At 36.6% G+C, this 24,268-nt stretch overlaps 1 protein-coding gene across 2 annotated transcripts in view; it reads left to right on the top strand.

Moving 5' to 3' along the window:
- Window positions 1-23,747, top strand: part of WASHC5 (WASH complex subunit 5) — a 28,682-nt gene extending 4,935 nt beyond the window's left edge. For both annotated transcript variants that reach the window (XM_052787294.1, XM_052787295.1), the window contains exons 4-29: window positions 34-118; window positions 388-488; window positions 1,428-1,620; window positions 3,612-3,764; window positions 6,304-6,417; window positions 7,557-7,728; window positions 8,600-8,727; window positions 9,587-9,716; window positions 10,854-10,966; window positions 11,592-11,758; window positions 12,387-12,462; window positions 13,174-13,284; window positions 13,409-13,549; window positions 15,035-15,115; window positions 15,797-15,898; window positions 16,558-16,737; window positions 17,433-17,557; window positions 17,961-18,123; window positions 18,891-18,993; window positions 19,104-19,183; window positions 20,225-20,328; window positions 20,807-20,936; window positions 21,055-21,151; window positions 21,551-21,704; window positions 21,986-22,073; window positions 23,315-23,747. In XM_052787294.1, the coding sequence (XP_052643254.1) occupies window positions 34-118; window positions 388-488; window positions 1,428-1,620; window positions 3,612-3,764; window positions 6,304-6,417; window positions 7,557-7,728; window positions 8,600-8,727; window positions 9,587-9,716; window positions 10,854-10,966; window positions 11,592-11,758; window positions 12,387-12,462; window positions 13,174-13,284; window positions 13,409-13,549; window positions 15,035-15,115; window positions 15,797-15,898; window positions 16,558-16,737; window positions 17,433-17,557; window positions 17,961-18,123; window positions 18,891-18,993; window positions 19,104-19,183; window positions 20,225-20,328; window positions 20,807-20,936; window positions 21,055-21,151; window positions 21,551-21,704; window positions 21,986-22,073; window positions 23,315-23,371 (3,148 nt within the window). In that variant the 3' untranslated portion in view covers window positions 23,372-23,747. The remainder of the gene's footprint in view (window positions 1-33; window positions 119-387; window positions 489-1,427; window positions 1,621-3,611; window positions 3,765-6,303; window positions 6,418-7,556; window positions 7,729-8,599; window positions 8,728-9,586; window positions 9,717-10,853; window positions 10,967-11,591; window positions 11,759-12,386; window positions 12,463-13,173; window positions 13,285-13,408; window positions 13,550-15,034; window positions 15,116-15,796; window positions 15,899-16,557; window positions 16,738-17,432; window positions 17,558-17,960; window positions 18,124-18,890; window positions 18,994-19,103; window positions 19,184-20,224; window positions 20,329-20,806; window positions 20,937-21,054; window positions 21,152-21,550; window positions 21,705-21,985; window positions 22,074-23,314) is intronic.
- Window positions 23,748-24,268: the final 521 nt, after the last annotated feature.

Below are 24,268 nucleotides of genomic sequence, written 5' to 3'. Positions count from 1 at the left end.
AGTCAATGACCAACTCTTTGTTATGATCCCTAGATATTTAGATGACCTCAATGAAGGAATTTACATTCAGCAAACATTAGAAACGGTCCTCCTTAATGAAGATGGAAAACAGCTTCTGGTAAGTATTGAACAATTCTGTAATAGTAGAAAATGAACCAACTAGTTTAGTGCCAAACTAGACAAAGATTTAAATTTACTGAATGCATGGAAATGCTATGACTCGTTTTTAGGAGGACAAAGACCAAAAATGTACAGCCTGCCATTTTTCATGTTGTATTGACTATGTAGTTGATGTTGGGTTAGTTTGCCAGTACGTTTGTCTTTACACGTAACTACAAAATTGTATTTATGTGATTTCTTCCCTTCATTTTTCCTTTTTCTAAACAGTGTGAAGCGCTCTATTTATATGGAGTCATGCTACTGGTCATTGACCAGAAGATTGAAGGAGAAGTCAGAGAAAGAATGTTGGTTTCCTACTACAGATACAGGTAATGTATATTGGTTTTCAGAAGCACTCGAGGCTGAAAGGATGTAACATGTAGTATATTCAGTTACCTACATTATTGGATTAAGATAAATGGAAATATCAGCAACTTTTTGACTGTCTACAGATAGAGTCTAGTAATTCTGCAGAGTTCTCTGCATGTTGACAGAACTCCTTGCATTAGCTGGTTTTCCAGGTCTAGCTGCAAAACCAGAGCAACAGATTTTTCATGCTGTCACAGTAGAAATTTGAAGTCTGCTGACAAATAAACTTTCAGCTAAAGTTCCAATGTTGCAAGTGCCAGCTATGAAAGTATCACAGGTTCCCAAATGTGTGAGAAATCTTGGTGAAAAGTCACGAGTATCTAGATGACAAAGGTATTGCTTCTTGTAGTTTCAGTGCTTGATTAGTCAAATCAATAATGAGTTTCCAGGGTAGGTTGACAGCATCATGACAGTATGACAGTTAGGGTCTCAAAGGGTATCAGTGCAAATCCTTTCACACATAGAAAAAAGGAGGTATCCTGTTTCTATGCTTCTTTGACTATGTTTATGCCTGTCAGTATATAATGAGAGAGAATTCCTTAACTCTGGAATGCAGAAGTGGATCAACAAGGGGAATTCAGAAAGGGGAGGAGAAAAGAAATAAAAAAAACCCAACAGAACAAAACTCCTCCTCTGAATATAAAGCTACTTGTTTCTGTTCCTGAATAAAGTTCATTTTTCTGTTTGTGCTTTGTTTGCTTATCTGGGATTCCAGTATGGACATTTATCAGTGTCCTCCTATAATATGGGGAACATTATATTCATGGAATAAACAGCCAGAAATCTCCCAGACCTTAGTATCTGCTCATTTTCTTGGAGGAAAGGCATGGTTACAAGGTGGGGAAGAAGAGGAAATAGGTCATACAGCTCAATTTTTGTTTCTTTCTTTTGTAAAACAGTGCAGCCCGATCCTCTGCCGATTCCAATTTAGATGATATCTGTAAATTGCTTCGAAGCACTGGATACTCAAGCCAACCTGGAGCTAAAAGACCTCCAAACTACCCCGAGAGTTACTTCAGCAGGGTACCCATAAGTGAAACATTCATTAGCATGGTTATTGGCCGCTTACGGTCAGATGACATTTATAACCAGGTAAGTTACTATGAGATAAGAGGGATCTAAAACTGAGTATGAAATGGATTCTCAGGTTAGTTACTCGACCATGAAGCCCAGAAAAAAATAAATCACAGAATCGTGGAGGTTGGAAGGGACCTCTTGAGATCACAAAGTCCAGCCCCCTGGCTCAAGCAGGGTCAGCTAGAGCAGATTGCCCAGGACTGTGTCCAGTTGGGTTTTAAGTATCTCCAGAGGTGCTAACTGCAGAACCTCTCTGGGCAACCTGCTCCAGTGTTTGGCCAATCTCACAGTAAAGAAACCTTTTTTATTTAATGTCTTTAAATCATAAATGGTTGCCCACTCTTAATAACTCTTAATTCATTCAGAGATTCCCATTCTTTTAGTTACTGCAAAGAGATTCATCATCCATTAGTAGACAATGTGTTTAAAAAGGAACACTATTATTGCAGTTCTTGACTATGACAATTGTATTAATAAAAGAAAACAAAAATTGAAGCAAGGTATGAATAATGGCTACTGTATTTACAGTCTCTTCTAATATGACTCCTTTGAGAGATCTTTAACAAGGCATTTGCTTTTGAGCAGGTTTCAGTCTTAAGCATGGACAAACGATCTTATTTCTGTAATTATTGGCACACTTTTAGTGAATCCTGGAAAACTGAAGCAGTTTATAGATGCCAGAAAACCAGCATTGGAAGATTAATGAACAATTGTAAGAAATAAATAAAGGCTTAAAACTTTAGGCAGGAGTAAAAATTGAAAAGTAGGGACCGTATCAAAAACACTTTCATACAATTGACAGATATATTAACCTTCAATGGGGAAAAATTGTCTTTTTGGTATTGTACTGTAAGAATTTTTTAAGTTGTGCAGAATTCTAGGAACAAAAAAAAGACAACTTAGCAAGTTGTGAAAAAAGCCCATTTTATGACATAATCTATGGCTCTGATAGGAAACTGTAAAGTGTTTGTGAGACTATGCTCTTGTAAAGTACTTAACCTAGAAATCTTACTTAAATGAGCTGGTATGTTGTATCAAAATTACTTTTCCTCTTTTTTATAGAATATTGTTGGTTTATTGCCTTTGCATTAAAATAATATTACAATTCATGAATTTTATTTTGTAATGCTTACAGGTGATAATGGAAAACATTAATGTTTCTATACAAAGCATGATTATAAGCTATGTACTTTTTCCAAATGTAGTACAAAAAGTAGGGTAGAAATCTTCAGCTCAACCCAAACTGAATACAGCCTGTTTTACTAAATTATGTTATGTCTGAGGTATTAGCTCCTTTGATACTTGCAGCTTATTCTTGATGGCAGTGGGTAGAAGCCTCCTGATTTTTCTTACTAGTCTGCACACTTAACCTAATAAAATAACCAAACAAAATTAAAGAAAAATACAAAGTTATTAAATAAAAGCAGAGAACCGTTTTCCTAACAACAAATCATTATGTCTTGTTGAATATTATTTTGATACCAACTTTTTTTGTTAGTATGAAGGTCTTTTAATATTTTATCCTATGTATTTTTTTAAATGAAAATTCAGTTGATAATTTGAATCTTCTTGATCTTGCTGGTACATGGCATTGGTGAATAATTAAATTACCTGCATCCTAATTGCCTATTACTTCAGTTAAATGAATACTTGTTTCTATCTGAGAAGAACTAAACATACCCAGTTGCTATGAAATACTTATTTCTAACTCTGCTCCTTTCAGCTCGTCGTAAGCTCTTTGTTCATCCCTCCTCTGACTCATTTACAGCATAGTAATATCTTACTATATCCTGTTAAAGTTAGCAGACATTTACACAGTCAACTTTTATATTCTGTGAAATATATCTGGTAAATATGCTGCATGTGTAAGTATGTCCGGCTTACCCACATATCCTCCTTGCCTCCTAGTATCCATATACTGTACTTTTTATTGTGTCCCATAATCTTTGCAAGTGGTTTATGTTGCATTATATTATGTTCAGTTTTGGTTTGTTCCCTTTTCCTAGGTTTCGGCATATCCATTACCAGAACACCGCAGCACTGCCCTGGCTACTCAGGCTGCTATGCTCTATGTGATACTGTATTTTGACCCTTCTATTCTTCACACTCAACAAGCAAAAATGAGAGAGATAGTGGATAAATACTTTCCAGATAACTGGGTAAAAAATAATTCTGTTTTAAAACTGTTCCCTGGATTTAATGTTATAGGAACAATTTACCTTCCTTTTAGTGTGCATTGTAGAAAACATGTCCTAAAACTAGAATAGGTTCTTCTCTGGGGAAGTTTTACTTTGTTCGGAATGAAGTGGTCTGAGTCAAACCTTCTGGATAAGTGTGGAAAACTATCCTTTGACAATATCAGTTATTGTCTAAAATGCTTAGAATCAGCCACTCTGATACCGTCATGGTAAAGTGAATCGTAGAAAAGTGTAGGCTGGAATGTAATATAGGCATCTTCTAGTCCAGCCTTTTCCTCAAAGCAGGGCTAGCGTCAAAGTTAAATAAGGTTGCTTGGGCCTTGTCCAGTTGTTTTGAAAATATCTAAAATTAAGATCTACAGCCTCTGTGGGCACCTGTGGCTGTGCTTAATCACTCTCATGGTGAAGAATTTCTTCCTTCTGTACAATTGGAATTTCCCTTGTTGTAGCTTGTGACTGTTGCCTCTTGTCTTTTCACTGTGCACCTCTGAGATGGGTCTGGCTCTGTCTTATTCGTAACTTCCCTTTAGGTAGTGGAATACCGCAGTCAGATCCGTTAGTCTTCTTTCCTCCAGCTTAAGCAAGCCCAAATCCCTCAGCCTCCACTTTCGTAGTGGGTGCCTGTAAGTGTCTTAGTGACCTCCTATTCGATTCATTCCAGTTTGTCCATGTCTGTCTCATACTGAGGAGCCCAAATCTGGACACATTACTCTAAATGGGACCTCATGAGGGCTGACTAGATGGAAATAATCACTTCCCTCAATCTGCTGGCTACAGTATGGCCGACATAGCCTAGTGTATGATTACTCTTTGTTGTCATAAGGCTGCATGTCTGATTCATGTTCAGTTTGTCCACCAGGACGCTTAGGTCCTTTTCTGCATAGTTGTTACGTAAGCAGTGAGTTCCCAGATTGTGCTGTTGCAAGGGTTTGGTTTTGTCCCAGGTAACAGGACCTTGTATTTATCATTACGTGGTTTCTGCTGGTGAATTCTACCAGCTTGTCAAGGACAATCTGGATGACAGCCTTGCTCTCCAAGAAGTCCCCCCACACTGATGTTACTTGAAAACTTGTTTAAGGATTCATTCCGTGCCATTGTCCAAATAACTTAGAAGCAAAACCTGTCACTCTGTGCAATTCTATAGACCTTTTCAGATGCAGCGATCAAAATGGAATTACTATATGTCTCAGTATTGAGATTTAGGGTTTCCACCCAGAAGCCCTAGTCTGCAAAAAATGCTACTGAAATAGGCTGGCATGTAGCAATAGAGTCCCCACGTAGTCTCTATCAAAGGGAATCAGACTTAACAAAGAAATTATAAATTAATTTGTGTGTATCTATTGGTTTCAAGTTGTATTCTTCTGTACCATAAGAAGAACAGTGAAGAAAGGAGGGAAGAAACTGTAATGGCTGCTTATTTTAATAGACATGAGAACCCATCAGTTTCTGAAAAACTGCAAGCTTATTTTAGAAATGAGAACTTGACATTGTGAATTTTTGATTATGCCAGCATTTTTATTCTCTTGAGTTCATAGTGCAAACTGTTCTTTTAAGACAACACCTATCTTCTTGTGATCAGGTATGGATGAGTTAGCTGCATCATACAGAATACTTGACTCTTAGGCTGGTTTCAAATGATTGTTAGCAGTTGAAGTGTAGCCTTTTGAGGAGCTGTGCTCTACAGGAAATAATGAGCTTCACTTCGATACTATGAGAGGGATCCTCATATCAGCAGACCAGTGTCCCATTTGCCTTTACTGGCTTCCTTTCTGACACTGTCAGAAGAGCTCAAAGGCTGACAGTGTCCCCCTAGATGTGATCACTCCTGGATGGAAGAATATTGGAGCAATAGTGTGACAAAGCTCATAATGCCACAGCTCTGTATATCCTCCATCTGTCAGTAAGCCAAGGCTTCCATTTTTAATCAAGTATCTTACAAATGCTTGTAAGTCAACCACAACTTTGTATTTTTAATTACATTTAAACTTGGGCTAGGGGTCTGAAATCAGTTCTTCTTTGCTCCTTAAAAATCACAGTGTGGAATCATAATTTCTTTTTCTTTGTGTTCAACATAGAAGATGCATTACATTTCAGTTTGGTCCTTTGGGCATTCTCAAAGTAGGATTCATTCAGATCATTTTTCCCCCTCTATCATAGTCGTTTCCCCAGTTGCTTTCATCAGTCTTCTGCATAGCATCATGGAAATGAAAAAGTCATAAATTCATAGGGGAAAAAATAGAGGCCAAGGATCATACATAGTGACTGAAAGAACTGTGGGCTTGTTTTCAGAACTAAGCCTCTAATTAACTGTGTGCCTTTTATTTCAAAGTCGTCTTACTCCTTGATTTCCAAAGGTGGTGGAGCAAAAAGTACAGCTGCAAAAAAAATTAAGTTATATTTATACCCACAGTATATCACTTTCTACTCATATTGCTAAAAGTATGTCTTTTTCTTAATAAAAATACCAATACAACTTCTTGTTTTCTGCTTCCAATCTTAGGTTATTAGCATTTACATGGGAATCACTGTAAATCTAGCAGAAGCATGGGAACCATACAAAGCTGCTAAAACTGCCCTCAACTACACACTGGATCTTTCAAATGTCAAAGAGCAGGTATATAAACCAGAGTTAAGTATTTTTAGCAAGATTCAAGCTGTGTGGGCATCTCAAGTATGTTATATGACATCAATAATGCGTGGGTCTTTTTTTCTTGCACACAATTCTTTGCATTACATTCAAGTACAAGACTTTGAATACATCAGTTTGTACATGACTTTGAGTTAAAGATACTTCAAAGCTTCAAAATCTGGTCTTCACAGCACTACTTGTTTCACTTCCTCTTGCAGTGTTTGTTTCTTGTAAAAGTTTCAGCGTTGTGACTTAACTGAATAGATGCTAGCAGTCATCGCCATTTTGTTCATTATTGGGATGTCTTAAGCTGACTGTAGTGTTTGGTCTTTCATAGATAACAGTTTTAGAAGTTACACATTTATGCTGATGGAGTGTCGCACTCAGTCAGTTTTAAATGGGGCCTCCCAAATTAAATAAACGATAATCTGGAAAAAGCATCTGATTTAAAAGAATGATACCGGAATGCTGTGTGATGCAATTCAGTTAGTTCTTTTTATGTGAAATCATTTTTTCCATGCCTAAAAAACAGTCAGTAGTATTGCGTTGGTTGATTGTTTGCACAATCAACAAATCAGTTGACCGATGATAGCTAAATGGCTCCTTAGAATCTGACCCTAATGTTCAGGAAAGAACACATGGAAGTGTCTAATTAGGAGAACCATACTATATATTGTCCAGTAAACTTAGGGAATATGAGCAGACATTTTTCCTTAGTCTTTAGGGAAGAAGTTCACTAAGTAGAACTGACATTTAGTGCATAACAAGTATTTCCATTCTGGAATAGATTTTCGTTGTTGTTCTTCCTCATTAGGCAATAAAATATTAGTACCATTTTTTAGGAATGATTTCTAGAGAGTACATAAGTGAATACAGGAAGTTAACAACTCTGCATTTTTGAAACATTATGCTTCCTGTGTAGGCTCTTTGCTTTAAAATTTAGCTTGCATCCTTTGTCATGCAGTTGCAGTGTATGATATTGCCTACTAGTAATGATAATAATTTTTATAGCACTATTTTGATCTGTGTGACCTTTAAGTTCTTGGGAAGCCATAGTCACGTTGTACATGATGTATTCCATTCGAGGCAAGGATTATATTGATGCAAGCTTTGTATATTCTAAGGCAAGCAGATACGCTGCAGTCACTGAGCGAGTGCACACTCAGGTGCAACAGTTTCTCAAAGAGGGCTGTCTAAGGGAAGAGCTGGTGCTGGACAATATTCCCAAGCTGCTGAATTGCCTGCGAGACTGCAATGTAGCAATCCGCTGGCTGATGCTTCACACTGCAGATACAGGTAAGACTTCATGCTAGGCTTGTAGTACAGAGCTATACCGGTGCTTCATGTTACATCCCGAGGGAAGCTCAGTGTGTGCTGCTGTTGAAGTCAGCAGAGTTTCATCTACTGTTTGCAATAGATTGTTGAGCTGTTCTTTTGCTAACAGTCTTCTAAAGTCTTTGGCTGAAATGGCACACGTGCATTTCCTTAATTCTTGCAAGCTAGACACAGATACAAAAAGTAGTGTGAGAAGTCATGATCCTGTTGAATAATACTCTGCAGGAGAAGTCTGGGAACTGTATCTTTTTCTGCCTTATCACTTAAAGCATCATTCTGAAAGTTTTACCTAGCACCAAAAGGAAAGCAGTAGCCAACTTTTTAATATCTTAGTAATTAATAGTTTAAAACTAAGGGGTTTATTCTGTTGAACTGAAATTCAACTGAAACTGTTGACTAATGTCTCTGACATGAGTTTGGGTCTGTAAACTTACCTATTTAGACATTCTCTTCGTTGAATGTTTGTGCTGTCTTTGGGGCTTCTTGGTATGTGAGAGGGTTTCTGTTATACCTCCATGCGTTGTCTGTAATGTTTTCAGAAATGTTGATCTCTGGGCTTCTCAGTCAGGTGTACTAAATTCACATTTAGTTTGCAGAAGCCAGCAGACGAGTTTTAAGAAGGCTGAAGCACCACAGAAACCTTAATTATTTCCACTTCTAAGGAAGGGTTGTACAAGGGTGGTGAGACCCATGTAAATGGAGAACAAGTGGGGACTTACATATCAGAGCAAAATGTTTTTGCTTTCAAGCTATTAATAAGAGTCTATTTACAAGATTGAAAAGCTTGGCCAAATTCGGTAACAGCGTAGAAATGTTGTCTTTCCACTTTCAGCTTGTGATCCAAATAACAAACGTCTCCGCCAGATAAAGGATCAAATCCTAACAGACTCAAGGTACAATCCCAGGATCCTTTTCCAGCTGCTTCTGGATACAGCTCAATTTGAATTTATTTTGAAAGAGGTAATGTGCTGCTGCCTTCTTCAACATTTTCCCCTGAATGGCAGAACAGAACTGAAGACTTGTATAGTAGTGGCACATTTACCACACAGTCCACTTACATAAAGAACGATTATTTTGATTTGTTAATTGTGAGTTTTCTAAAGAAGATTACAAACTACTATTGCTTGGAAGTGACTTTTGCAGTCTTGCCAATAATTGGCAGTTTTCGTTCTTTACCCACCGTGTTTATATTTACTCAGAATTTTGCATAAACATCCTTATAACAGGCATAATAGAATCTGTTGAGCAAGCTGCATAAGTTTTTATCCTGCCATACTTCTCTTTTTCAGGCTTTCTTTTAAACAGAAATGAAAGCCTATGTATGTTGAGAATGAGCTGCTAAGAAAACTCTTACACCTATATATGAAGTTCTGCCATTTCTAAAAGATTCCCCATTAATGCTCTGGTACTAACCTGGTAGAATATATAAGAGCATGCTTAACATCATGTACATGCTTTTTTGAATTGGGTTTCTCTGCATAGGCTGAGAGGACTATGCAAAGTGTAAGTCAACATTAGACCAGAGTCTTCTAGGATCTCTAAGCTAAAAAAGTTACTGGATATTTTTATAAGTGACTAAAAATCAGTAATATATGCATTGTACTGTTTTTTAAAATTCAGTTAGTTTCTATTACTGTATGTCCATCACACTGGCTGTATTTCTTAATATTTTTAATTTTGTATTTAATATTCTGGCAAGATCTTGAAGTTATGTAGTAATCACTGTAAGTCGGTTCCATCTGTTTTCAGTATTTTATTTCATCTGTTGTAATATGCCTTCTTGCCAGTTTTGTAAACCAAATGCTTCATTTTTCAACAGATGTTCAAGCAGATGCTGTCAGAAAAACAAACAAAATGGGAGAACTATAAAAAAGAGGGATCTGAAAGGATGACTGAGCTTGCTGACGTCTTCTCAGGAGTTAAACCTCTTACTAGAGTGGAGAAAAATGGTAATTATTGAAAACTAAACTGTGAGGGGAAAAAAATAATTTTGTTTTTTATTTCTAAGCTGATACCAAAGAAAATACATGATGCTAATACTGATAATAAGAAAAATTTTCATGTCCCTCAGCTGGCACAGAGGTCTCTTACACGCTGTCTTGTTTAGGTTTTCCGCATATATTCCATGTAAGCCATATTTAGGTACCTAATATTTAGATGGCTGTGTTTTTTTAAATATTTTTTATCACTTTAGATATGCCAGGTAAGACTATGAAATGCCAGTTCACTTTTCCATGTAGAATGGAGATCACATTACTGTGTTCTATGTACAAAGGAGTGTGAAGATCATGCCCATTAAATAAGGGGGTAGTTTAACCTCTCGTCTCATTTTTTCCCTAGTTGTAAACTGGATTACTGTTGTATCAGCATCTTTTCAAACCTTCTTTTACTTCTCTTCTGCACTGAGTGGTACTTTTCTGATTCTCCAAGTTGTCCAAGGACTTAAAGGCAATGAATCTATATTTCTTTCCAAATTTCTTGCTCTGTTTTTTGAAACATTTCTTTTTTTTTTTTTTTTCCCCTTGAACTAGCATAAGAATAAGAATTGTAAATCACTCTCATTTGATCAGGAACACTGCATAAAGTGTCAATATAAGGGCAACATTTGTGATTGATCCAAAACAACAAAACTTAGAATACAGGCAATTTTCTCACTTGCTTCCAATTAAAAGCAGAATTACCTTACTGAAATATTTCCTTTTATCTTTTTCAGGTCAGCAAACTTGTAGCAAAAACATAGAAATTGCACCTGCAAAGGCAATTAACATTGTAAAACCGTTCATAAAACACAAATTTATGATTTAAAGGGCTTTATCATCCTTGTGTAGATTTTATAATGCCCATTTGTGTTGGTAGTTGGTTTTTTTTAATGTTGTACGTGAACCTTAGCTGAGCATTTGCCTCTTTACAAGTCTACATGCTGAAAGACTAGAGTTTTAAGAGTAAGATGAAGACTTTTTAAATAATCTCCTACATGTATAGCATTGAATATTTTTTTTTTTTTTTTTTTTTACTAGCAAGTACCCTGTCTTTGTTGCTTCCTGTACATGCAAATATTTGATTCATTTTTTCTTGTTCTTACATAGAAAATCTTCAGGCTTGGTTCAGAGAAATCTCCAAGCAAATAATGTCTCTAAACTATGATGATTCCACTGCAGCAGGCAGAAAAACTGTGCAGCTAATACAGGCACTAGAGGAGGTATGGCAAAGAATTTTTTAGATAAATGACCTTGTCCTTTTGAAAAATAGCACTTGATACACATGCACCAACTTCCGATAGATGAGTTAAAAAACAGATCTGCATTTTAACAACTGTTTAAGTCTGTAGATCTTTGCAGTTTTATATATACAGTCAGCAGGACTTGCTTATAGACCTTGTGATTGTAAAATAAGGGATATAGCATGAAACATAATGCCACCTGCATCTGAGGATTAGTAGGGTTTTTTTAAGAAATGAATTCAGTATTAAATGTTATTTGGCAACATTACTCATTTTATTAGAAATTCTGAAAGTAAATTCATTTGAAACTAGAAAGAGTAATTTGAAAGGCAAAATAAAAATATCCATATTTGTTATGTATGCATGTCTTCTACTTCCAGGATATAAAAGAATACTCAGTATGGTGTTTCACAGTACACCTCTTTGAGTAACTTTGTGAAATTTATTATTTAATCCATTCTAAAGTAGGCTAGTATTTGTTAAGTGTCTTACTGTAATAATATCCTGAAGAAATGTCAGTTTACTGATTCTATTTATATTGCTGTCCTTAAAGATGAACAGAAAAAAAGGAGTTGTTTTATGTGGTTGGTTTGTTTAAATATAGGTCCAAGAGTTTCACCAGCTGGAAACTAACCTGCAAGTTTGCCAGTTTCTGGCTGACACCCGCAAATTTCTCCATCAGATGATCCGAACTATCAACATTAAAGAAGAGGTCTTGATCACCATGCAGATAGTTGGTGATCTTTCTTATGCTTGGCAACTAATTGACAGGTATCTGAGCAGGAGCTTTTTCTTCTAAGTCAGTCATCATTTGCGAAACTTGTGGGAAATAACATGCATAAATATTAATACCATAAGATTTCCAATTTAAAAACAGCCTTGTTCTGTGAGTTGTTGAGTATATTTAACCCTAATCCACGCAAACAAGAATTAACAGTTATCCTTGTTATGTTGTTAGCTGCAGGTTAAGTGATACTCTGACTTTTTGCTCTCTATCCTGTTCTAAATATAGCAATTTTAATAAGCTTCTATCTCCAGCCTTAGTCTAGTTAAGTGTTCTCCAAAATACTGGAGTTCCTATTTCAACCAAAACAAACAATGAAAGACAAATGTTAGAGAACTCATTTTCCATGGTGAGATTTTGCTGAGCTGCTACTTCATTGCCTTGGCTGTTAACACTCCCTGATGCCCTCTTCTTTTGCCCCACCTACCCCTTTATCTTACAGGGGTTTTTTTGAGCCAATATCTCTTCAGCTCAAAATTCTCCTCTAGTGAAGTTCTTCAGCGATCTCCTGTGCTATTTCTAGATTACACTGGTGCTGGTGACATGTGATTTAAGAGTTTAAAATAAGAGTTTCAGGAGAAGAAGTTGATTTGTTTTGTTTGTTTCCTACCCCAGCTTTACATCTATTATGCAGGAAAGCATAAGAGTCAGTCCTTCTATGGTAACTAAACTCAGAGCCACTTTCCTAAAGGTAAGTATGAACAACGGTGAAGGTACTTGAACACTGCAGGTCAACCAAAGCATTTGTTAAATAGGCCTTAAGGCTGTGAAGTCACAGAAGAGTCAAAACTTCCTTTTACCAACGTTTTCTATATCCAGGTTTTTTAGACTGTATTAAATTAACCCCAGGTTAGTTTTAAAGAAAATAAAACCAAGTTATGCATCGTTTTTTATGCAACCAGTTATATTACTGCTGTTAGGCAAATAAGTCTCATCATCCAGCTTCTACTCATTACAGTTATTTGCTGGAGACATTGGTGCATAGATGGGATCCTCTGCATATGTATCGGAGGAGGCTGAAGGAAATACAAAAGTTACGTTGGCTATGCCCTTTGTCTGTCATGAAGATCTGGCATCAAATGAAAATATGTTCTGTAGAAATAAGAGTGCAAAATAGCATGGGAGGGAGTGTAAAATTACAATGAAAAAATATCTTGTGCAGCTGGTAAGATTTTAAAAAAAATTAGTAAGGGGGATGTAGCATTATAGGCTGTTGGAATTTTTTTGACTTTTAACAATTTTTTTTTTTTTTCTGTTGGCAAACCTGATGTAGTAACGCTGCTCTTTAGGAAGAATCTAGTGGTTTGAGTTGTAGGTTAAGAGCCTGAGCAGGAGAGATCAAGCATATAATTTACATTAGAAAAACAGTCATGTGAAGTTAGAATGTTAACTTTATTTCTAGCTTGCTTCTGCACTTGACTTGCCACTTCTCCGCATCAATCAAGCAAACAGTCCTGATCTTCTCAGTGTATCACAGTATTATTCGGGCGAGTTGGTTTCCTATGTAAGAAAGGTAGGCGTTTGAAAAGGTGTAATTGTCTTGTTCTCTAATTACTTTTTCTTAATTGAAGTTTTTTGTTGGTTTTTTTTTAATGAGAATATACTGACTGTGTTTGTTTCTTCTCTCATTTACAAAGGTTCTACAGATAATTCCAGAAAGCATGTTTACATCTCTTCTCAAAATTATAAAGCTTCAGACTCATGATATTATTGAAGTGCCTACTCGCCTTGATAAGGACAAACTACGAGATTATGCTCAGCTTGGACCACGATACGAGGTGCAGTTAAAAATAGGGAATTCTGAAAAAGCATACCTTATAGGTGGCCAGCTCCAGCCTAAGTTAAAATAGGTACAGCTCCATAGAGTTATACTTCAACAGTGAAGTTGGATTTGTTGACTGAGTAAGAATTAAAATTGACTAGTGTTATCATGAGTATATCTTAGGTTTCCTGAGGACAGATGAGTAACTTTTGCTCTTCTGTTCGTAAAAGTTTGAACTTTTGATCTTGTAGAAAAGGGAAGGAAAACTAAATATATTTATAAATGAGGGTAAAAATTTTTTGATTTATTTAGGTAGAGAGGAAAAAAAAACAAACTAAAAACCCAAGTCTGAAATGAAGCTCTCCACATTTGGAATGCTTGTTCCAGGAGAAGAAGGTTGAAGGCTGAATAAGTCAGCAGGGTTAAGCTTTTTGCTGCCCTCAAATGTGAAGACAGGATGGAGGCATGTTGGTTTGATCAGATAAAGTTGCTATTGCTCATTGGCTTTTTGTATGGTTTTTTTTCTTCTGCACTGTTATCAGTCTGGAAGAGTGAGCAAACGCTAAAATTACTTGGGTTTATTTTTAATAGAGAAAGATGAGCAGCAAAAACCTGAGTAGACCAGTAACTCTTTCCCTCAAAGAATGCATCTTTGATCTCTCCAGTTATCAGTTAAGATGCCAGCTTTTTCCAGCAGTTTTTGCCAAAGTGCTTACTTGTTAGGAGTTTTATACAAACAGGCTGTGGTCTCTGATTAAGCTGACGTTCAGACCTAAACACTAGGTTTAGACCCCCTCATTAAACTTTGTAAAGACAGTTTATTTGGGGGGGGGGGGAAGGCAGGGAGGCAGGGATGGAGGAGGAGGCAGTATTCAGTAATATTTATTTTATTTTGAGGAGGTAGAGGGGAAACTAATCATCTCACACAAAAGCTTTTCACTTTTGATTTCTGTAGAATCGTAAGTCTGAACTATGTTGTTTCTGTTCTATGTTGTAAATGTCTTAAAGGCAAAAGACTGGCTTGTCTGAACTCTGAGCTTAAGGATGCTCACCTAATAATTTAAAACTAAGTGAATGTGCTACTGTATTAAATCAGTGGAAATATTGAAGTGGACTCATTGCTGGCAGCAGGCTTTATTATGAAATAACTACTTCAAGCTGTGTCCCTAGCCTGCTCAAAGGTACCAGCTTAAAAGAGTTTTGTCCATGATTTGTACACACGTGATATAGCTGGCTAGGTCTTTCCTCCCATAATCTCTGTAAAGCCTCTGAGTGTTACCTGTTCTTTCCTACTGGTAACATACTTATATTGATCTAATTAAAAGCAAGATTATTATTGTAGTATAAGTAAGTCTAGAACAAGATGTAAAATTGAAAGTATATCAGTGCAAATTACTTTAAAATAGGAAGCTACCACTGGGAAAGATGTATACCTTTTTAGTGTAATTATTTTAATCTATTGAATCACTTTAATAAATTGTATTTTCTCTTTCTATTGAAGGTTGCCAAGCTAACCCACGCAATTTCAATCTTCACTGAAGGTATCCTCATGATGAAGACTACTTTAGTTGGTATCATCAAGGTAATGTTCCATTATTCTAGTAGGAAAAAGTCATTCAGTGGCAATTACCACTTTAGCACAGATATTTCAGCACATTAAGCAAGACCTTGAGGAAAGATAAAAAGCCAAGAAAAAATAAGTTTGCATACAAATTTTCAAACGGTGACACCTAACTTGACATTCAGAAAAGAACTGTATTATTTAAGGTTGTTAAGAACCCACAGTGCTGATTGTAAATAAATTAATCAGCCTTAATTGGCGCTCTTTGGGTTTTTTTTCCCTACTGGAAAAATGACTGCAAGCTTTTCTGAAGAGCTGTTTCTTCCATTGGCAAAGACTGCTCTTCCTGCATTAAGATACCTCTTTCAGGACCAGGAGCAAGTATGATTGAAGAAATATACACTTCTTAATGCATACTGACTTCTTATAATTGTAACATTCTCAATGGATCATTAACAAAGATTGAATAGGGGAATTGCAGACCTTTGCCATTCAACTTAAAGGAATTGCTTATTATCTAGTACAAGTGTTCAAATATTTATTCTTTGGACAAGCACTGGTGGGAAAGTGCATCTGTTAGCAGTGCTTTCCAATTCGTCATAAGTACTTAGTATCTTTCTTGGTACAAACGAAATACTTGGGTTTTGGGGTTTTTTTTTTATACCTTTCTGACTTTAAGAAAAAAATGTTTCTTCAACTTAGGTGGACCCAAAACAGTTACTAGAGGATGGAATAAGGAAGGAGCTAGTAAAACGGGTAGCTCTAGCTCTTCACAGGGGACTCATCTTTAATCCTAGAGCCAAGGTGTGTAACAGCTTGATTTTATTTTATTTTTTTATGTATCTTGGGTTTGCTGGGAACTCTTTTATTATAGTACCTTCTAGGAAATATTTCATACTTTTCTGTACAGATTTCCTTTTTGCAAAAAAGTACACTTTTTGAACTCAAAGGTTATTTGGAATGCCTTATTTGATGTTAAAATGAGTTTATAAACTGCTAAGAGTACACAGAATTCAAAAACATATTTTTATTCTATTGCCAAGTGTCCTGTCAATTCTGACTTCACAGTTTTGTCTTTGTCTGTGACGACTGATGACAACACTTGATATGTATAAGCCAGGTAAACATAGAAAGGCAATGATAGAATAAGGAGAGTGACTCCTTGTTTTGATCCTGTCCAGATTCTTGAGTCTCTCTCCCAGATCAGTCAGTCATACCACTGAAGCCTAAAATAGACATTAAAAGCAGGAGGAAAAAATATTTAGTAACAAGAATTACTTCAGATATCAAACAACCTTTGATAAATTTCTCAGTGCTTTTCAGTTTTGGCTGGAGCATAGTGAAATCCTCTAGAGGTTTTTGTGTAAAGGCATTTAGAAGCCTTATATATTTTCTTTGCATTCTACCTGTTCACAGTTTTGGGTTTATCTTTTTTTTTTGGTTTTTTTTTTTTTCATCTGTAGCCGAGCGAACTGATGCCCAAACTGAAAGAAATGGCAGCTACAATGGATGGGTTCCATCGATCATTTGAATATATCCAGGATTATGTCAACATATATGGTTTAAAAATTTGGCAAGAGGAAGTGTCTCGTATTATTAACTACAATGTGGAACAGGAGTGCAATAACTTCTTAAGAACAAAGGTGCTAGTCAAAAACAAGAATGAGTAAAAAGATGATAAATGTCTTAATATTTGGATGTTAAAGCTTGTGACTGATGGAGCATATGTACTCTACTGTGCACCGTCCATACTGTTGTGACTTAAACTAAATGTGCTAACTACTATGTAAAACATCTGCCTCCAGCTTTTTTCTGAATGATTTCAGCATCCCCACTGCATTAGTTGTACATAAGAAGAGCAAAGTACCCCAGAGTATTTTAGTATCTCTTGCCAGTGAACAATATCCTTCCTCTCTTTCTCAAAGAAAACATAAAATAATTACTGAATCACAGTAGTCCTCTCTGTATCTATTGTTAGCCATCAGAATGCAGGCTTAGAAAGATTGCAGTAGTTACCAGCTCTTTGTGATATTTCACAAGTGGTAGAGTGAATAGATCTTAAATGTAGCTAACAAAATGGTGGCTAGTCTTACTGCAGATGGAATTCTCACCAAAAATGTAGGTAGTTCTTTCAACCTCCACACTTATCTTCTGCTTGCTCTTTGTCATAAGATTCACTCTTTGCTTTATTCTGTATTTATAGTGTTCTGCTGTGTGTAATTTACAATATTGTTTTACAGTGTAGTCTTTTTAAATTAAACAAAAGGAATAAAATTTCTAAGCGAATTAAAAACATGCAATGGTAACACTGCAAATTACTCTAAAACTTATTTTTCAGATTCAAGACTGGCAAAGCATATACCAGTCTACTCACATTCCCATACCAAAATTCACACCTGTGGATGAATCTGTAACATTTATTGGTCGGCTTTGTAGAGAAATCCTGAGGATCACAGACCCAAAGTAAGTACTGTGTCACAAGCTGTATTAAAGCACCATGCATTGGATTGCTCCAGTTCCACCATATACAAACAAAGTATACAACAACTAGTTTTTCCTTAGCTGTCATATCACCATCTTTATCTAAAACCAAATTTACCCAATCCATCCTATACATTTTAAAAACTAGTCTAGAAAAGTTGTGATTTTAGTCTAAGGAGGAAAACAGTGTGTTACACAAATAAAGGAAAGATAAACCAGGAAAGGGTGACAGAATCCTTGCGGAGAGAGGAGTAACTAAACATCACCTGAGATACTTAGCGAGTCTTTCTAATCTCTGCCTGAATAAGATAACTCATCACTCAGATTTTCACAGGAACTGTCTGCAACTTGTTCTGAAGTATTTGTTTGTTTATTTTTTCCTCAGAATCACCTGTTACATTGACCAAATGAACACCTGGTATGATATCAGAACTCATCAGGAAGTAACCAATAGTCGTCTCTTCTCAGAGATCCAAGATACTTTAGGTACCTTTGGTCTCAATGGTTTAGATAGGCTGCTGTGTTTCATGATTGTAAAGGAGCTGCAGGTAATTTTTGAACTTTGGTTTCTCAAGGTCACGATGCTTTTATTGTTTAGTAACTTCTAGTGAAATAAAATATCTGTTAATTTGTTTTTTAAATGGTAAATTGAAATCAAAAGCATTTGAAAAATGTGTATTCAAACCCAAAGGTAAGAATTTCAGTTACAGATATAATTATGAAAGTTGGTACTCTTGAATAAATGGTGCTGTGTAACACCAGGTTATGTGTTACATTAAACAGTGGTTTGCAAGGAATGCCTTTTGAAGGTGTACACTTTGTGTATACTTAAAAGTTGATCTCAGGTCAACTTCTGTCTTTCTGCCTAGATATCAACAAAGAATTAGGTTGTTTGGGTCTACCATGTAATAAATAAAGTGTCAATTTCTTGCAATGACTTTTTCACTAATACATACCTCTATGTGAAACTAATTTTTTTTAATTTTCTGAGAAGAATCCAATCCTAGCCTGGTTAAAGATTTTAAGGAAAATAAGCATGGATGAAGACAGTTCTTCCTCAAAAACTGAATTAATAGTTGTCTACAGTGGGTATTACATATTGATGAGGGGGATCTGCTAATTGTCCTAACACTGATTAGCATCACTGATTAGCATAACTCAGAAGAGCACAAAGTCTAACTACAGAATTCCTCAACTCTTCATCTGTGGAAATATTCTTTCCCTGCTGTCAAAAAATGTGGCTCTTATACCACCAAGATTAAGCATAGAGTACATGTGTGAGGATTTTACTCACTTATTTCTTTCTTCTATTTAGAATTTCCTCAGTATATTTCAGAAAAATATATTGTGTGACAAGACAGTACAGGATACCTTAAAAGCACTTATGAATGCTGTCAGTCCTCTCAAAGGAATTATAGGTAAGTGCTTACTGGTTAAGATGAAAGCAAGCCATTGTCTTTGTACGCTTGCATTTATTTCTCTTCTTACGTGTTCTGTTTTTAATGCCTCACCCTTTTTCTTTCCTCAGCAAATTCAAACAAGGTTTATTCTGCAGCAATTGCAAAAACTCAGAAGATCTGGACAGCATATTTAGACTCCATAATGAAGGTAGGTTTATGTTACTTAGTGATACACAGAATTTGCTCTAGGCTGTAGTTATATACTCTAATCTGCTTTTTTTACAATGTTGTATTATGTTGACCTGCAATTCTGTAACATCCTGAGTGAAGCAGGCCTGGATTTGCAGGAGCTCCTGAGCTTTGTTTGTATGGACAGTTCACACTCCACAAAGTGCTTGGCGCTGAGATTCATATGTAATAGTTCGCCAAAAATGGAGTTTGGCGCTAGAGATCTGATCTGGGAAGACCAAGTTAGTGCTTAGTATCAGGAGCTCTGAGACTCCCCACAGCGCCTTGTGAACATAATGTACCTAAAGCTAAAGTTTGGAGCAGTAGCATTTCCTGAACTTGCCTTGTTCACACAGAAGGCAGTCTACCGTGCCGAAGATTTAAACAAGTTAGCCCATTAACATGTCTCTTTATCTTGTCTTTATAACAATATTTTGCGACCAGTGTTTTAGTGTTTTTCAGAGTGATGTGAATGTTTGTTTATGTTACTGAAGAGAAGAGGAATGGTCAGGGAAGGAAGGGGAAGGTTGACTGCAGCAAACCTCTCTGATGGTTTTTATCCCTGCCATTGCTGACCCTACAGTCTAGGGATAGGTGTGGAAAAGAGTACAAGCATTTTCACTTGCCAGTGAAAAACAAGCAAGCAGCTGGGGTTTTATACCTGTTACCATTTTAGTGCCCTTTTCACACTGCCTGTATTTGCTACCATGAGCTGTGTGTAAATCTTGAGCGCTGTGACTACTGCTCTCCTTTGACTGCACTGCGCAGTTGGGGTCTGTCAGTTCTGACTGCAGGAAGTCTGAATCAGTACCCTGTTACCAGAATGAGGAAGTATCTCCAACCACAGTGTATGTCCCTGCTTTGGGCAGCCATGCAAAGGCTGTTAGGTGTAATGAGGACATGTGTAATCTATTTAACTGTAAATTGTTACTCATTAAGTTTTTCCTTAGTTTGACGTTACTCTTCCTTCATTGTGTTGAGCATAACGGCCCACCCTTTTTTTGTTTGCTTGTTTCAACAGGTTGGTCAGATGCAGATTTTAAGACGACAGATTACCAATGAATTAAATTATTCCTGCAGGTTTGACTCCAAGCATTTGGCTGCTGCTTTGGAAAATCTCAATAAGTAAGAAGCAAAATGTGCTGAAGAGCTGCATGTATCACTGTGATGTAATTGTTATCAACTTGGCAATCCTTAAAATCTAAATTATGGAAAAATGTGGAGTCTGGTTGTATTCAGGTTTTTGTTGATGAGTATTTGAATTTGAACGCAACAAAAACATTAAAAATAAATAACTTGGCAAGTAATTTGTATGAACATGCTAATGGACGGCGCAGCTTCTAATTGCATTTGGTTATACCTGGATTTGAGGTCATATTTGGATGAGAAGTAAGAACAGTGAAAATGTGTGGTGCTGATTTTGAAACAAATATGATGTTTGTAAAAAGATATTCCAAAAAAGGTGGTTTAATCTTGCTTGTAACCTTTTACAGGTATTGTGTCTTTGAAGTTTTTACTTTAATATGACAGGTGGCATTGCGTAAGGTTTATTTGGGGATAATTTAAATATGTATTTAATATAATCAATTTCTTTTCCTTTTAGAGCAATACTGGCTGACATTGAAGCACATTATCAGAACCCATCACTACCTTATCCTAAAGAAGACAACACTCTTTTGTATGAAATCACAGCTTATCTGGAAGCAGCTGGCATTCACAATCCATTAAATAAGGTCAGGCTTACATTCCAGTGCTTGGTACAGTTTGCTTTTTCTATTGCATTGATTATTAACTGAGAAAAAAAAAATATGTGGAAGAACTGTGTTCCTCTTTTTTTTTCTTTTCCCCCAGATCTACATAACAACAAAATGTCTGCCTTATTTTCCCACCGTCAACTTCCTATTTCTCATTTCCCAGTTTCCAAAACTTCAGTACAACAGAAATTTAGGTATTGTATAAGTTGTTGTTTGTCTAAATCTAATGAAAACCTATGTGAAATTATCTGTAGAGAAGATAGTAAAATTATCTGCATAGAAAATACTTGGTTCCTGACTTTAGTCCATCATGTCCAGACAGGTTTGTTATAATATTGAAGCCAAATACAATGGAGTAGGAAACAGAATCCAAACTCCTGACTTTCTCATTTCATCCTATGCCTTAGTTAATATCATTAAGCTATTTGCTATGGAGGATGTGCAGTTGTTACATTAGTTCTTAATTTTTATATGTGGGCAAGCAGAAGGGGAGGCACAGCATTAAGAGTATATTATGTAAGTTTGCCTCTGCTATAAAGAATACATTCTGTTTTATAAACATGTGTTGTTTGGGGTTTTTTTTTTCTGTGCAGGAGTGGTGTGCAAGCGGCCAGCTGATCAAATTGATTGGCTTCCTTTAGTTCTGGGACTCCTTACCCTGTTGAAACAGTTTCACTCAAGATACACAGAACAATTTCTGGCTCTGATCGGTCAGTTTATTCGTTCAACGATGGAACAGTGCACAAGGTATCCATGTTTTACTTTTTCTCTAAGTATCACCTTTGTGAAGAGGGCTTCAGTAGTATTATCACTGCTTCTTCAGTATGTTTTTCTAGCAGAGTATATTTGACATAATAATAACAATATATTTGACTAAATACAAGATTAAAATACTATTTCTTTTTGTAATGGAATCACATGGTGCCTAGTGGAAACAGTGTTATTTGAAGGCTCGTGTTTCCATGTAATTTTATCCAAATAACTGATCGGCTAGAAAGCATATGATCTTCATGGTGGTTTAATTTTAGCCAGAAGATACCAGAAATGCCTGCTGATGTAGTGGGTGCCCTCATGTTTCTGGAAGATTACATTCGCTACACAAAGTTACCAAGAAAGGTAAGAAAGAATTCCATGTCTCCTATATGTAGGACTGAGCTGTTCAGAGGAGCTAAATCTTGGTTTATGCTGTGGTTACGTACTAGCAGTTTGATCACGGATATCTACTCTGGAACATGGCATCATCTGTAAACAAATATCCAAAATAATGGACTTGTTAACTTTGTCCAAAAAGCAGTATTGACCAGTTTCAGATATTCTGTGAAAGATTTCCAAAAGGAAAAAGAGATGAAAAATCTGTTACTTGATAGGAATGGGTCATAATGAATTCTTTGAGTAAGTATTCCTATACTAGTCATGGTATCCTTATGGAAAAATTATTTTCTAGAAAACACAGAGGGGATACAAAATAGAGAAAGGATTTCAGCTTGGTGTGGATTTAAGAAGAGTCTGTTCCATTTAATCTTTGGAGAGCATGTACATTGCTGGTGTGCTTTTGGGAAGGGAAGAAATAAAGTAGAAGTTCTGAGATCTTACAGAATTAAGTAGTAACAAACTTAGCAGTATTCTAAATGCAGGGCAAAAAGCTAATTAGGAAGTCTAAATTTTGGTGAAACACCATCTCCGGTCCTTGATTTCCTTCCCTTCCCTTCCTGCCAAAGCACGGCAGGCAGCTTCTTTATTTCACGTGCAAGGGAAGTTCTGAAAGTCTGGGCTTGTAGAGAGACTTTATTTTTAAGGTTAAATGCAACTTAACTGCATTTGAAGATGATACCTTATTTATATGTGGTATTAAAAGTAAGTCATTATCCTATTTGCTGTAGGCTGTACCTCAGTGATTCTTGAATAAGCCATTTCCCAGCTAATACTCACAACTAAAACAGAGAGAAATTCTTCCAGTTTCTCTCTTCTTTCCAGCCCACACTGCAATGTAGTAGAAGGTCCCCATGTCAGTCTTGCAGCTGATGTATGTGGTACCTGTGCCAGCTTCCACTTCAGCCTGGTGCTATGTAGAGAAACAGCAGTGAGGGTGTCAGCATTCCTCCAGTCTTACACAGTACCTATGGTCCCGGCAATTCCTCACAGCCCAGGGTTTGCCTTACCTGCCTGACATGGTATTCCTCCCTTCCTTTGTGCACCAAGCAAGAACGCATCCAGGAGTACATCCTAAAGCCGGGGTGGTTCAGGTCAATAGTGTTGTCTGCTTGATTCATAGATTAATTGTGCTTGTTAATGGATGAATAGAGAATACAAATGAATAATGAAGAAAATACCTAACTGTGTCTTCCTGTTTACTTTAGGTTGTTGAAGCACATGTGCCTAGCTTCATTTTTGATGAATTCAGAACTGTTCTATGAATATGAAGAAGGACCAAGTCTTTCACCCAAACTTGAAATGGGGAGTTGGGGACTGAGGATGATACAAGTACAGCTTTTCAGAACTCTCTCTTTTCTGTGCTTTAAGGCAGTACCTACAACTGTCTCTATGAAATGGAACCATCAGCACTAGTCTATATAATTAACACTTGTTTAAATCTTGGCATGATACGCAATTTGTATCTCATCCAAACAGTGTACATTTTGTACTGCACGTTATAAATGCTGTATGTAATTGTTTATGTATAAATCATTTAGTTTTTTGTTCTGAAGAACTATTTGTGGAAGTTTGACTTTTGTATCACAAATGAACAATGAAATTGGAAATAAAGGTGTTGGATAGTTTGCCAGGACTGAAGATTCCAAAGTGTTAGAACCATTAGTGATAATGAATGTGAAAAAGAGGTGTCGTATCCGCCTCTGTACTACAAAAGTTAGTTTTCCTCTATAAAGGACAGAAAAATAATTAAATAGCCATAACTGAAAAGTCCTGCCATGCTATTTATAGGCATAAATATTTCTTCCAGTGCAATTGTAACATGCCTAATGTTCAGGGCAAGATGTTTATTCATGTAACTTGCAGTCTTGGTATGGAATCTTTTATACCTGGCATAATTTTCATGCTAGGGGCTGCTGTGGGAAAGCTGGTGGGGGATATTATTCTGTCACTGGGACAATACTCCATTGGTACCTGACCAGCTTGGACCCCAGAGCTTGTGGCAGGGAGGGCTGTGGCTCCCACCATTATGCTGATCCCCCCGCCAAGCCTATAGCCTTCAAACAGCACCAGCTGCTGCCTCATGGATACCTGCACAGCCCCACAATTCGTCACGGGGTCATGGCTCAGCCCTCAGAGGAGTGCAGCCTGGCCCCAGTGTG

Source organism: Harpia harpyja, chromosome 5, assembly GCF_026419915.1.
Source record: "Harpia harpyja isolate bHarHar1 chromosome 5, bHarHar1 primary haplotype, whole genome shotgun sequence".
Classification (NCBI taxonomy): Eukaryota; Metazoa; Chordata; class Aves; order Accipitriformes; family Accipitridae; genus Harpia; species Harpia harpyja.
This window is presented reverse-complemented; position numbering and strand designations above follow the sequence as displayed.